Below are 15,484 nucleotides of genomic sequence, written 5' to 3' on the forward strand. Positions count from 1 at the left end.
TTGTGGAGCCATGCAGGGCCACATGAGTCCAGTCACTCTGAAGCCTGGATGCCGAGAGGAAGCCCAGGACACATGGAGAAGCAAGGCGTACGTGCTTTGGTCCACAGGCCCCCTGCTCAGGTCTTCGCATATTATCAACCAGCCTGAGTGAACACCAGACTTGTGAATGAAGACATCATCTCAAAATGAATCAAATCCCTGTTAGCTGTGTCAGCTCAAGGTGAAGACTCAGACATCACAGGGCAGAGATACTACTCTCACTGCGCTGTTTCCCAGCCACCCAATCCTTGAACCTAAGAAAAAGGTTGTCTTCAGCCCCTAAATTCTGGGGTAACTTACTATACAGCCATATTAATCAGAACAACTTCTTTAATAGAAAACATACTTACTTTAAGTTAAAAACTACAGATAACCCCCTTGGTATTCTACTTCAGTTACAACTCCTTGCAATGTATCTGACAACAGACTGGGACCACCAAACATTTTCACTCTATTCTAGTCTATTCCACAAGATTCCATTCCTTTCCTTCTCCTTCCTCTTCTGCTTTTTCTCCTTTTCTTTTCATCATTACTATCAGTCACCACTAAGTAATGCCAGATCCCCTGGGTGATCACAATCAACTGATCTAAGCAGAGAAGAAAGGTGTTTGGAGCCTGCAGCAACAGCAAACAGCAGTTCTGGGACAGGGTTCACGGTGAGACTGGCCTGTGATAAGGAAGGCTACAGGGGCGTACGCCACGGCTTTACAGCTCACGTCAAACTCTTCAGGAAACTGATTGTCAATCCCTTCTATAAAATTTCATGACCTGGAGAATCTGAAACTATATCCTAAAATTCCCACCAAAATACCTAAATCAATTCTGCCACAAATCATATGACCACTTAAAATATCAGTTAATAGTGTTTATGTAAAATTATGTTCATAATTGAATGAAAATATCAGTGGAAAAATTAGTTTAGAGGGACTATATCTTAGTGTCCAGTCTACTTGCTAATTATTAAATTATTCAATAACTCCTAATTACTGTAATAATCCAATTTACTAATATAATTATTAGACTATATAATCTTAAGAGTTTTAAATGCAATACTAATGAGTGAGTAGAAAAATAACGCAGCTGCTATACTTGGTGTTAATTTACATTTTTACTTTCATAAAAACTCCTGTAAAAGAGTAATCTTTGCTCACTGCTTAGCTCTTCGGTAAGTCACTCAACAGGTATTTATGTGCCAGACACTGTTCGAGACACTGGGGATAAAAGTAGTGAACAAAAGGGACAAAAAATCACATCTTCATGGAGCTTATGTTCTAACGCGAAGCATACATTCTATATTGATTCATGCATTATTTCAAGATATTTGCATGCTGGGCACAATGGACAACGCATATATGGCTAAAATAAGGTACCAAGAAAAAGGAATCAGACAACTATGCCATTTTATCATTATGGAATTAAAAAGAATGATAGCCTGAGTTTACTTATTCAACAAACACTGGCTGTGGTCTTTCTAAACGTGCCAGAACTTTAGGCTTCACTAGGTTTCAAATCTTGAACTCTAAGAAAATTCAGATTTACGTAAGCACTGCTAGATTCTGTCACTATTTTGCTGCTGCTAAGTCACTTCAGCATATTACATCTTACATTTTACATCTTCACCATATAGTATCTCTCACTTATACCTCAACTTAGCTCACCTTCTGCCATATTCTTCCCTCTGTGGTCCTTTCAGTTCATAAGGTATATCTCTAAACCATTCTTTATTGGCCTAATGATGGTTTCACCCCTCAACTTTATCACCGAAAGCGGGAAAAAAATTATATCATTTTTCATAAAGAAAGATACTACTCTTGACTCATCTCAAAAGTCCTGTTTTTCTAGGATCAGGAATGGGTACCACCGAATCAACCATGCTTTTATATAGTTCTCCTGGAGACCAACTCTCCCATCTACGCCAACCTTTTGCTCTTTGCAAAACTAACTGGTTTAGTTGAGGACCCAAGAGGCATCATAAGCTCTAGCCTAATGAGCTCTTGGTTAGAGAAATTACCACTGATTAAATCTCATTGGAGACTTAACTGGAGAAGGAAATGGCAACCCACTCCAGTATTCTTGCCTGGAGTATCCCATGGACAGAGTAGCTGGTGGGCTGACCCCTGGTGGGCTACAGTCCACGGGGTCGCAAAGAGTCGGACACAACTGAGCAACTTAACTTCTAACTTTCTAAATTTCACGGGCTTAAAGGAATTTTTAACAACTAGCAGGATGTCGCAACTTTTCATTTCATCTTAATACGTAAGAGGTATATTATTTCAAAGAAGGGATGCTGTCCCTGTTCTTTAAGGGGACTTCCATAACTTAAATACACTTCAGTCATGATCAGCAACAGGAGTCCCTTCCAGCCCAATCTCTAAATCTTGTCTCCTGGTTTCTTATGGCTCAACAAGAAAACATCCCATTTTTATCCAAGGCTATTTAATAGCTCCTTTAAGTGATTCTACATGGTTGGAATGTAGACGACATCATCTAAAACTCCCAACTTGAAACCACTCAGCAAGTTTCCTGGTTTCCACCAAAAAGTTTTAAAATGTATTGGTCAGAGCCAATAGCCTAACATTTAAAATGCAAAGACATATTTTGTTTTTCTTGTTCTGTTGCTGAATAGGGCTAAGCATTAATGTTTCCAACTTTACACTTTCATACCTTACCTTCTAAAAAGAAAACACTGGGAAAAGTACATGTTTTACACTAATTGTTAGGAATACCTAACACAGAAATTTATGATATTACTTAACAATCAAAGGAAGCAAAAGAAAAAAGAGACTTCATTAGAGATTAGTGTCCCTGAAAGAGAACTACCTTTCTGTGGATAGATCTTAATGACTTAAACACAGACTATATGGAACGAAATTTAAAATGTCCTAAGGCAGTCATGCCATAAGAAGAGCCTCGGAAAATAAAACAAGCAGAAATTCCAGTGTGTGACATAAAAAGGAATAATTCTGTTTGAGATTTTGAAATAAAAAGAGAAAGAACAAAGAATTCAATTCCTCCTTGAGTTAAATTGAACAGTGAACTTAACATCACGCTTCCAACGGTTCTGAGAATTTGTTCTTGGGGGTGCTGTGTCCTCAGACCTGTCCACAATAAACCCATTGATGAAAAGGATATTGGGTAAAGGCAATTCCCTGGTAGCTCAGTGGTAAAGAACCTGCCTGCCAGTACAGGAGACATAAGAGACAAGGGTTTGATCCCTGGGTTGGGAAGATCCCCTGGAGGAGGAAATGGCAACCCACTCCAGTATTTTTGCCTGGAGAATCCCATGGACAGAGGAGCTTGGTGGGCTACCACAGGGTTGCAAAGAGTCAGACACAGAAAGATTTCACTTAACTCCATTCCTCCGAAGAGTTCTTCCAGCACAGAAAGCCACATGAGTGGTAAAAAGTAAAAAAATTCAGGCAATTGATTAAAATGTATTCAGAGTAACTTACATTCTCATATTAAAAAATGTGCAAATCATTTTCAACTTTTACTGAATGTGTGCACATTTCCTGATGTTAATATCTTCTCTATCAGTTCAGTTCAGTTCAGTGGCTCAGTCGTGACAGTATGTAGATTAACTCCAAGACTGTACAGTTAACCATGGGAATTACTTAAATTTTAAAACTCACTTGACTATAAACTATATATGCTGGAGTGAAACAAAAATGAAAATTCCTCTTTTCAATATTTATTATTCCCGGGAAACCAAATAAATATAACCCAATATACAGATCCATTTTCCTTCTTTATCCGACACTCCTTTGTATTAACATTCATGTGATGGAAATAACCCACATGATCCCTTACTTAATACCTAGACCACCTTTTCATTATTTCATCCATTTGTTCATTTATTCATTTTAATGCACGTGACCCAATACACACTTTCTGCCTCAAGGAGCTCACCACTGGGGTGTGGAAAGTTAAAGGATCAGAAAACAGTGGGGGAAGGGAGACTGATATTATACCTTACATAATAAGCATAATAATACACAGGGCAGACAGACATATACTAAGTACCATAGGGAGGGCTGAAGTTGTTAAGGTTCAAAGGAAGCAGAAAGTTTATCCAAGTGAAGGTGTTAAGGACACACAAAAGTCAGGAAGCACATGACTAACGGAGGAGAAACGGTCTGGAACACAAGAAGACAGAACCTGGACTGTGGAAAATTCCCCCAACCCTCCGATGTGTATTTTAAGTGAAGAAACTGATTTTCATCAGTGTTTGCTCAAAATGGAAATTCACCCCTGTCATAGACAACTTTGATAATTCAACATATGCAATTACAAACACTGCACACTAATTTTTTCTTTTAGGATAAGGAAGGTGTGAAATTGAATTTATCAGAATTCCCTTGTAAGGCACAACCCAATAGCAATACTACAAACAATAAAGAGGATGGTATGCGTTCCCCCCCCCAAAAAAAAAGGGGCATTAGAGCTTGGTTCTGAAGGATGCATACACAGCATTTCAACAGGTGCGGGCCGGTGGTACAGGGAGGAGAGCACACTCTGAGACGAGCTCCCGTTAAACACAGCGGTGGCGGCAAGGAGCCCAGGGAGAGGAAATGAACTAGTTAATACTACTGTAGGATGCAAGCAGCGAACGCACACAAGGAACACAAGACAATCCTATCGAAGCTGAAGCTAGGACTGAAGATTAAAAAAACAGTCACAGGGAAAATTTTAAATGTTCTTACTAAATAGCTTGGTGTATGGATAGAGTTAAAACCAATAATCTGACAGCATTTAGCTCGAGATACTTACTATGTGTGCCTTCGTGCTTGCTTAGTCACTTCAGTGTTATCTGTCTCTCTGCGACCCCATAGACTGTGGCCCTCCAGGATTCTCTGTCCATGCGATTCTCCAGGCAAGAGTACTGGAGTGGGTTGCCATGCCCTCCTCCAGGGGATCTTCCCAACCCAGCAATCGAACCAGTGTCTCCTGCATCTCCTGCAGTGCAGGCAGATTCTTTACCGCTGAGCCACCAAAGAAGCCCTACTAATGTTACATGCAACTCTAAAACGGTGAAAGTTCTCATGTGAGGGGCTTATATTTTAATTTACTCTACTTCATTCAGGAAACATATTGGGCAACTAACAGTATCGATCCTGTTATTTATGGATATAAAAGATACAGCCGACCCTTGTCTTCAAGTCAGCAAACATAAAATCATTAAACTGAAAACACTTTTCTCATTCAAGGGAATGTTTTCTGATCTGTTAACACTGGATATAAACCTGTTTTGAACCTTAGTTGTTCTCAGTTTGTGTCTACAACTCATGTAACTGAGGAAATAAAATAACTGATTAAAAATCAGGCAATTTTTTAAAGCATTTACACAACAATTCCTACACAGGTCAAAGAGGGTTGAATCAAGTTAAATCTAAAACCCGTTTCAATGAAAAAAACTCCTGTACTGTGATTCTAATTCTATTGAACTAAAATCCTTTAGGAAAGCTAAACAGGACTCAGTAATTAACATGGCTACTTGAATGACAAAGTAAGTAGTTGTCCAAATTTAGGTAAACTACTAACTGTTTAATAAAGATTCCATCCCAGATGGACTTCCAGGCTACTGCTGTGCGCGCACGCGCGCGCGCGCACACACACACACACACACACAGATTCCTGCCACATGCTTTAAGCTGCCTTTATTTTGTGATACATATACACAATGGATTATCACTCAGCCATAAAAAGGAAAGAGTTGGTTGCACTGAGGAGAATGAGCCTAAAGTCTGTTACACAGAGTGAAGTAACTCAGAAAGAGAAAAACAAATATCATGTATCAGCGCATATATACAGAAAAAGGGTAATGATGAACCTATTTTGCAGGGCAGGAATAGAGATGCAGACGCAGCAAATGGACCCGTGGACACAGCGAGGTAAGGAGGGGCCAACGCGCTGACAGAGTAGGGCTGACATATGCACTCCCATGTGTGACACAGACAGTAGTGGGAAGCACCTACACGGCACAGGGAGCTCAGCTGAGTGCTCTGTGACGACCTGATGGGCTGGGGGGTGGGAAGAAGGCTCAAGAGGAAGGGGATATATGTATCCAGTGAAGTTGCTCAGTCGTGTCTGACTCTTTGCGATCCCATGGACTGTAGCCTACCAGGCTCCTCCATCCACGGAATCTTCCAGGCAAGAGTACTGGAGTGGGTTGCCATTGCCTTCTCCAGGATATATGTATACTTATGGCTGATTCACGTTGCTGTATGGCAGAAACTAACACAACATTGTAAAGCAATTATTCTCCGATTAAAAATAATTTTAAAAAAATGTTCTTGGGACTTTTCTTGTGGTCCAGTGGCTAAGACTCCAAGCTCTCAAGACAGGGGGCCCAGGCTTGATCCCTTGTCAGGGAACTGGATCGCACATGCTGATGAATAAATTAATATATATTTTTTAAAAGGTGCCTTTATGTCACCTTAACGGAGAGCAGTTACATGAGTAGCTGGTAAAATAAGATCAAGCATGGCGACACATGGGTAACGCTCAGAACAGCTGCCCAGTGGCTCTTACAAAACCCCTCCCTCTCACTGCTCACCCGCCTGTCCCAGTAGACCCAGCATCTACAGACCATCATCAAACGGTAACCCTCATGTAGGCAGGCTTGTCACCAACCACCTGTGTCCATTTTCCATGCACTGGGAAAAGGCCCCACTTACAAAGACTACCTTCTTGTACTCCCACTCCTCCTGTGCCCAGATTTCATCTCTGCTGTGTTCTGGAACACCAGGAAGCTCATGATTAATTTCCTGCCTAAGAAGGACTTCTCTGGGGGTCCAGCCGTTAAGAATTCGCCTGCCAATGCAGGGGACACAGGTGCAATCCCTGGTCCAGGAAGATTCCATACGCCACGGAGCAACTTAAGCCTGGGCGCTGTAACTACTGAGTGGGTGCTCTAGAGCCCCTGAGCTGTAACTCCAGGAGCCCACTTGCCTAGAGCCAGGGCGCCCCAACGAGAGAAGCCACTGCAGTGAGAAGCCTGACCCCCACAACCAGAGAGGAGTTCCCACTCACCAAAACTAGAGAAAGCCTGAGCGCAGCGATCAAGATCCAGCGCAGACAAAAACAAATAAAGAAATCTTAAAAAAGAAGACCAGGAAACTTATCTGAGCCTCATGAGAACTAGAAATGGTGTGATTAGTTCAAGAAGCATGGGCAACACATATTTGCTGAGGTGTCTAGAAGTTGCTATCCTACCTAATTTTCAAGTATTATAGTGTTTATTTCACTAACTGGGAATTAGATGCCAGGGCCACATTATGAAATAGTTCATAAGCATTTAGATTTTTTTTAACTGTTCTTTGTCTCAAATGAATTTAGTATTATTACTTATTTAACTACATTATTTACCCATATTTTTACTTAACTATAGTTATTTAAATAATCATAGGTAATACCCAATTTCCTTAAAAGCAGAATTTAATGGATAATCACCACACTTTTTTTACAGATTTACTTCAGTAAGGCATACTGAAGAATTCAGGAATTTCCCAAGTTGATATGTCATTTATTCCTGGCAAACTATCACCTTTGTCTACTTCTAGTTCATTATTTCCAAACTAGAAATGTACTCACTGGAGTTAACGTCTTCCATCAAACGAAAAAAATTATTTTAAAATTGCTACTGAGATTTTAGAGCACATCAACAACTTTCAAATGGCATGACAGACAAGCTGCTTGACCTCTGGACTTTAGTTTATCTATAATATTAAAGGGCTGAAAGACCTCCAAAGTGTCTTCCAATCCTATTATTCATGAGTTTCCCATGACACAGAGTATTGGATGTTTTATTCTTAAAAAACATTCTTAGAGAAGGCAATGGCAAGCCACTCCAGTACTCTTGCCTAGAAAATCCCATGGATGGAGGAGCCTGGTAGGCTGCAGTCCGTGGGGTCGCTAGAGGTCGGACACGACTGAGCGACTTTACTTTCCCTTTTCCCTTTCACACATTGGAGAAGGAAATGGCAACCCACTCTAGTGTTCTTGCCTGGAGAATCCCAGGGACGGGGGAGCCTGGTGGGCTTCCGTCTATGGGGTCACACAGAGTCGGACACGACTGAAGTGACTCAGCAGCAGCAGCAGGAAATCATTAATAGTGAGGCATGATTTTTTTTTTTTGAGGTAATTTACTTTTTTAAAATTTGATTTTTAATTGGGAGGATAATTGCTTTACAATGTTGTGTTGGTTTCTGCCGTACAACAACGTGAATCAGCTATTAAGTACATATATATGTGTGTGCGTATATATACACTCTTCCTCTTGAGCCTTCTTCCCAACCCTCATCCCCCTCTCGGTCGTCACAGACGGCCAGGTCGTACTCCCTGTGTTATACAGCAACTTCCCACTAGCTATCTGTTTTATCAGTTCAGTTCAGTTCAGTTGCTCAGTCGTGTCCGACTCTCCGCGACCCCGTGAATCACAGCACGCCAGGCCTCCCTGTCCATCACCAACTCCCGGAGTTCACTCAAACTCATGTCCATTGAGTCGGTGATGCCATCCAGCCATCTCATTCTCTGTCGTCCCCTTCTCCTCCCGCCCCCAACCTTTCCCAGCATCAGAGTCTTCCAGTGAGTCAACTCGTCGCATGAGGTGGCCAAAGTATTGGAGTTTCAGCTTTAGCATCAGTCCTTCCAATGAACACCCAGGACTGATCTCCTTTAGAATGGACTGGTTGATCTCCTTGCAGTCCAAGGGATTCTCAAGAGTCTTCTCCAGCACCACAGTTCAAAAGCATCGATTCTTCGGCGATCAGCTTTCTTCACAGTCCATACAGTGTAATATATGGGTTTCAATGCTACTGTCTCCTCCCTAAAGGTAATTTACTTTTAATAAGGAGTCTGTTTGCACAGCTACCCACTTACCTTTGTTATAAACACTGGAAAATACCCTAAAAGGTACTCAAGTTTAAGCAAGTCTTCCTCTTAGGAGCTACTTCCTCATTGACAGAGAAATTCTAATAGTGCCACAGTGATATCAGTTGTGTGAAAAGGATACAGCTCAATCCATGGCAACAGTTCAGCACTACCAAGTACTTCTGTGGCAACAAGGAATGGGAGAACATCACTATGAAAAAGTGTATTGACTAAATAAGTTCAATAACTTGGAAACTTCTCAAGGAGCTCTCAAAGAATGAAAGACAAAGCCTACTTTCCACGTAAAAAGACATTTTAAATTACTGCTTCTCCTGCCTTCACTGAAACAAGTCCTAATAAATATATTATTCACCCACAAAATAACATTTTATTCAGAAGGATTCCCATAAACTAACACCTGAGGCTTCATGTTTATGCAACAACAAATCATGTATCTTTTTACTCTGTTAATAGGTTTTCCCAGAGAAGTCACATTTTTATTCTCTTTATGATATTACTGAGATCATTAAAAAGAGGAAATGGGAAAACTCTCCTTGAATAATAATCAGTGAGCTATATGCATTTTTCTGGTTTTCTTAAAGCAGTGATTAAATTTGCTGATGGTCATCATTTAACATATTCAGACATCACCAGTTTATTCACTGAGACACTGTGAGTTTTAGATTACTGAACTAGTACTGGAATTTGAATTACTTCTCCTGCTACCCTAACAAATTTCATCCCTGGAGACAACAGTGATAGCACTAACCAGTATCTCTGTAATGACATGATACTCATGTCTCCGGGTTACGGTGACCATATTATTCCTTCAAATCCAGGGAGAATTATTGTTTAAAATCCCCTTGGTTTTTAAACAGTAGGCCCTTCCTAAATCCTTGTTGAGTAAGTGGAGCTCAGATGTTCATATCTATCAATTGCATGTCAATGTTGTCTTATACAGATCTCTGTGTATGTCCCTAAGGTGAAATTTAATCGCGCCAAAGCATCTGATTCTGATTAGTGTTTCAGTTATCTAACTATTCAATCAGGAAATTCACAGTAACCAAATTATCACAAATATTAGCTGCTCTAAAAAAAAAAATGGTTAGGTGAAATATAGCAAAAAGTCAATGGCAATAAAGAGAAGTGAATTTTTAAAAAGATCAAAGAATTGCTTATCCCATGACAAGGTTAAGTTCTGTAAATGTACAGATTTTTTCAACTTGTTCACTGATGTATCCCTAGCTTCTAGTAGTGTCTGGCAAATACTGGGCCCTTGATAAATATTTGGTGAATGGACAGATTGCTGATAAAACATGTTATTTTATCCACTATGCGTACTTAGTTCAGAACGTAAAACGGGATTCATTTGTGGAGTGCGGAAGCTCTAATATAGGTTCATACTAAAGTCTGATTCTGGCGAAGGCTCCCAGATTTGGAATTACTAACTGTAAAATACAAATAAATTTATACCCCAGACACTGACTGGCTGATTAAGCCTGGGCCTGGGATACATCAAGCCACAGGTAAGCAAGAATTTCAAGCCCTTATCCCTGCGCATGCTGGCAGTCCCAGAGCCAGCAACAAGACAGATTTTCAGGCAAATCCATCAAATACCTCAAACTTTTGAAAAACTAATGTGTTTATTATGCTTCTTCAAGCTTTGAGGCTTAACTATCTGTGGGAAGGGCCTATAATTATGATCAATTACTTGTGACTTGAAGGCATTTATATAGGCACCTATCTGCCCTTTAAAGAAACCTTTAAAGAACCAGCCATAGGACTGTAAAATGGATCCTCTGGGGCAACAATAAATCACAGGTTTGGGGGCCCAACTCTGACAACTCTCCCTTAGAAGGAAAGAGTTTGTCACCTGTCCTTGATTTCCTAATCCTGCCTGAACAATTATCACCATCATCTAAAATGTGAATTCCTAGTCAAGCTCAGCAAGTCCTGGGGACCAGTAATTGCCTCCAGGCAGAAGCAGAAGGGAAGAAACAGGAAGGAAACAAATGGAATGGAGATCTGCAGCTCGTGAGGATGACATCACTGATGATTTTCTCAAGTGTCATTGAACTTCATGGCATATGACTGACGGTCTTTTCTGACAAACTATAGGCTCATTATATTTTGAGTAGCTTCGTGGTTCCAGAGCTTGTAATGTCTGGGCTTGAGTACAATTCATCCTACAGGAAAGGACAGGTGAGCTAATGCCTTACTGGGAACTCGTACCAAGGCAAGCCCCTGTCCATCCCTCCCGAACCCCACCCCCCATCCCCACTGGCAATCTTCTTGAACACAAATAATACTCGGACATCTGAAGCACTCTTAAATTGACAAACTGTTCACATATACACTATCTCAGTTTCTCCTCACGATTCTTAAGAGGTGGATGTCATCTTCACCACTTAACACGTGAAACAGTTTTAGAAAATTCAATGCCTTTGTCTTCAACATATCAGTACAATCTCGACTTCTCAATGCAGTCTCCTAAAATTTCTCAGTACAGAATCCAAGACATGGCTTGGTTAGAAATGTGTAAAGACACACCAACCTCAAGAGGATAAATCAAGAGAATAAGTCGGATTTGCCGGCACAAGGGCAAAAACAACTTCCCTCTGTTATGAGAGTAAATTGTGCTTTAGGGAAAGGACGGTGTAACACAGGGGTGCCTCTGTAATATCTCTACGATTGGAAGGACATGATTTTATTTATATACATGATAATCATCCTTAACTGGACACTATCCATAGGTAACAGACAAAATAAAACAAGAATTTTGGACTTAAATTCTAGCAGTGGAATTCATCCAGTGGAAGTGACTGGGTGATTCCGCTAGGAAGATAACTAAGTTATAGGGGACAAATGTACCCTTTGCTTTCCTCTCCATATCACAAAAATGACCCAAAAGGGTTTCTGTTGTTTTTCAACAACAACAAAATACACAGACGGTTACCTACTGCTTTTATATATAATTTCATCTTCCTAAATCACTGATTCTTTCAGTCCCTCTCTTCTCTATTGGCTAAAACAGAGGTATATTGGGATCCAAGCTTTACAACCATTTACTACAATTCTTTGCTGCCTTCTAGCCTGAGCCCTGACTGTGGCAGGAACAAAGCACCATACAAGTCATCCCGCCTGGGATAAGAGGAGACAAGTTGAAACCTTCCAGGAAGACTCTGCAGACACATGGGCTCCCTGAGTCTATAGAGGGCTTGGTATTTCAAAGGTCAGTCTTGGGTCTCTCCACTTTGGTGACTAATGTTAAATTGTTTGACTTTTCACAAAAATATTTAGCTATGCTTATTTACATAATCTCATCCACAGCACACATACAGTAGTAGATATGTATTTGTTGAACAGAGCCCCTCCACGGATGAGGAGACAGGAAGAAGATCTCAAGATCTCCTTTTTTCCAACTTATTATCTTAGACATTGAGAAAGGGAAAATCACACCCTAATTTGTAGAAGTTTCCGGGCATTCCTTTGCAGCTTAAAACTATGCACCTCTGTTTAAAAAAGAAAAGGATGACACACCACACAATGTCAAACACATTCACAATGGGGAAATTCCAGGATCACTAAGAAAACACCATTATCCAAAGTCACACACACACGTTGGTTTAATACTGGTTCCCACACAAGAAACACTGTAAAAACTGCTGCCTCCCCACCCGCCAGCACAGCCCACCCAGGAAAATCCTGGGCAGGACGTTTAGCATCTAAATATTCCATAACCTGGTCTGACTGGAGAAGGCGCCTAAGGACTATGCCCTCTTAGACACACAAAATAATACAAACAGGTAACATATTTGGAAGACATTTTAAAAATGACACAAAGTGGGCGTTGGCACTGAAGTCCTTCATCGGGAATCCTTATCATTATCCTATTATCCCGGAGCGAAAAGAAACCGTAGGTGTAATCGACAAAATTATTCTCAAGTGTTTCTGCACTTTAAAACCTCATTTATACTACGCTCTGGCAGAAGACTTTTCTTCCTACTAATTACCACCATACCCTGTTACCTCTCATTCATTCTCTAAAAAACTCCAATGGCCAAGGAAACCACGCGAGGGGCTGGGGGGAGGGGGCAGGCGCCCGTCTCAGGTTGCCTTGTTCCATCCCCTAAAGACACCCGTATTTCCAGACCCCTTTCGGGACGAACCGGGAGAAAAACAGGCCTGGCACAGCGGCGGGAAGGCTGCGCAGGTCGTATTTTCTGACTGGCCTTTTTGCTCGCTGTCTGGCAAGGTCACCAGCTCTGGCTCGTGGCTCTGCCGACAAAACTCTCTCTCACTCCGTAAGGTCGGCGGATGGCGCCATGCCTCCCCCGCCGCCCCGCACCCTCCCGCACGCACAGCATCCTCGTGGGGCCGGGGATGCCAGGCCCTCCCCCAGCGCACGGCCCCCGACGGCACGGGCGCCGATCCACCGCTCACCTGACCACGTTGGGGTGCTCGAAGGTCTCCAGGTGCCTCAGCACCGCCACCTCGCGGATGGTGGAGAGCGGCATGCCCTCCTCGCCAGTCTGCACTCGCACGCGCTTCAGCGCCACGAAACGGCCTCCGTTCTTCAGGTCCCGGGCCTTGAACACCTTCCCGTAGGCGCCCTCCCCGATCTCCGCCACGCACTCATACTGCTGGTCGGCACGGCTCAGGCCGTCCTTCTCCATGCCGCCCGGACGCCGCCCGGCGCGGTGCGGCTGGGGCGGGCGGGGGGCGCGCTCGGCTCGCTGGTGGCCGCCGCTCGCCTCCTCCCGGACTCCCCGGCCGGCCCCCTCGCGCCCAGGACCTCGGTCTCGCTCTCTCTCACCCGCCGCCGACTACCGCGCTCGGGCGCTCGGACTCTTCGCGGCCGCCGGGGCTGGATGGAGCGACCTCCCCGCGGGCGGGCGCAACCCTGGTGCCGCCGCTGCGAAACTCCGCCTGCTGAGCCGCCGAGGAGCGAGCCGATCCCTCCTCTTCCCTCCCCTAAGCGCAGTCCTCTGCCTACACCGAGGCGATTACATAGTCGCAGTCTCAGCCCGAGCGCGTCTCAGTCCACGGTCATTCCACCTAAAAGAGGAGACGGGAGGACAAGAAGAAAGTGTAATCAGACATCCCAAGGCGCCTTCTCCGGGGTTCCTACAGGGACCCCCTCCTCCTCCTTTACGCAGCCCTCATCGCTACCCTCTGCGAGCTCCTGCCCTCTCCCAGGCCGCTTAATCCTTCCTGGTTCCTCCGAGAAAAACGAGGTTACTTTTCTTTCCCCGCAGAGCTGGAGCCGTCTTCGCGCGGAGAGGTTGCAGGGGCCCCTCTGGGATGAGCGCGCGGCGCGGGACGCAGTGGAACGAGAGGGGGCGTGCCAAGCAGCCCAGAGTGTGCCGGGAGCGCGGGGGAGGGGAGGCGCCGGGCACGTCAATGTCACGGCTTAATATTTCCCTGTATCACTGTGTTGCGCTGCTACCCTCCCTGCCTGCCGGGGCTGGACGTCAGGGGACAAGGGTTCCATGGGTGCCGCGGGGGCGTTCTGGGGTCGTGCGCAGCCTGGTGTGGACAGACCTCGGGTCCGCTCGAGTGCGGCCGCAGAATGTGGGTGGGGGCTCCCAGGACCTTTGTAACCCGATGCTGGGAGTGTGCGAGAAGGGGTGGTCAGACATCTGCTCGGAAATTGCTTCCTTTCTTTCTACTTTCAGTTTTTCTTCGAGGAGACATTTAAAAACGACACACAAATGGTCTTTTTAGGGTAAAAGAGTCTGGGTTGGAAACGGAATCCTTCCTCTGACTAGGGAAGACCTCCCTGGTGGAAACCCATCAGATCCGAGAGGGCGGGAGCTCCCGCTCCTCGGGAGTGGGTGAGCGATGCCTCCCCCCGCGGTTTGGCGGCGGGGGGGAGCGCGGGTGAAGTCGCCTACCGAACCCTAAGAATGGGATAAAGAGGGGCTCGCTGCACTTCAGCTTGTCTCCTTGGAGAACAACTTCAGAAGCAAGGCGGCATAATCGTGACTCGCCTTGAATTTTTCAACCGATTGCAACCTGAGCACAACTCAGCCTCCCCTTAAAAAGGGTGAGGGGTGGGGGGAGTAAAGGCTGAGCCTCCAGGGGAAAGCGAAAAGCGGCTGCGCCCCCGGGGCCAGGACTCGCGAACCTTTCCCCACTCCCAGGGTTGTTCCCGAAGTAGGTAGTAGAGGTGGTTGCTCCACTCCCCTTTCAGCTTAAGGTCGGGTCCGAACAGCAGCCAGTGACCCCCGGAGCCCACCCCCCCACACACACACAACAAAGCGGGGAAGGGGGGGTCGCACTCTTCTTTCCCATTCAAGCTGCAATCCAGGACCCAGGGGACCTCCGCCCCACCAACGCTGCGGCCTCCGCCGGACACTCGCCGCTCCGACTGCGTGTCCGAAATTCCCGGAGCTCCTCGGAATTACCTGCCCCGCAACCTCTGGCTCGCTCGCCTTCCTCCAGGAATTAAACACACAGACTGCGCGACCCCCGCGCTCTGCGGGCGGAGGGGACCGCGGAGAGCAGAGGGCCCCTCACACTCTCTCCATTCAGAATTCTCCTTAAAAGGTGAAGGCCAGTCCTGGTGGGG

General features: G+C 44.5%; 1 protein-coding gene across 1 annotated transcript in view; it reads right to left on the reverse strand.

Annotated features, from left to right (window-relative positions):
• CDK6 (cyclin dependent kinase 6) overlaps positions 1-14,848 on the reverse strand; it is a 266,251-nt gene extending 251,403 nt beyond the window's left edge. Inside the window, exons 1-2 of the mRNA XM_055420428.2 lie at positions 14,083-14,848; positions 13,354-13,968 (exon numbers count right to left, since the gene is read on the reverse strand). Of these exons, the coding sequence (XP_055276403.2) occupies positions 13,354-13,586 (233 nt within the window). The 5' untranslated portion in view covers positions 13,587-13,968; positions 14,083-14,848. The remainder of the gene's footprint in view (positions 1-13,353; positions 13,969-14,082) is intronic.
• Positions 14,849-15,484: the final 636 nt, after the last annotated feature.

The sequence above is a fragment of the Moschus berezovskii genome, chromosome 3, assembly GCF_049115385.1.
Source record: "Moschus berezovskii isolate FMDL1 chromosome 3, NW_MosBer_1.0, whole genome shotgun sequence".
Lineage (NCBI taxonomy): Eukaryota > Metazoa > Chordata > Mammalia > Artiodactyla > Moschidae > Moschus > Moschus berezovskii.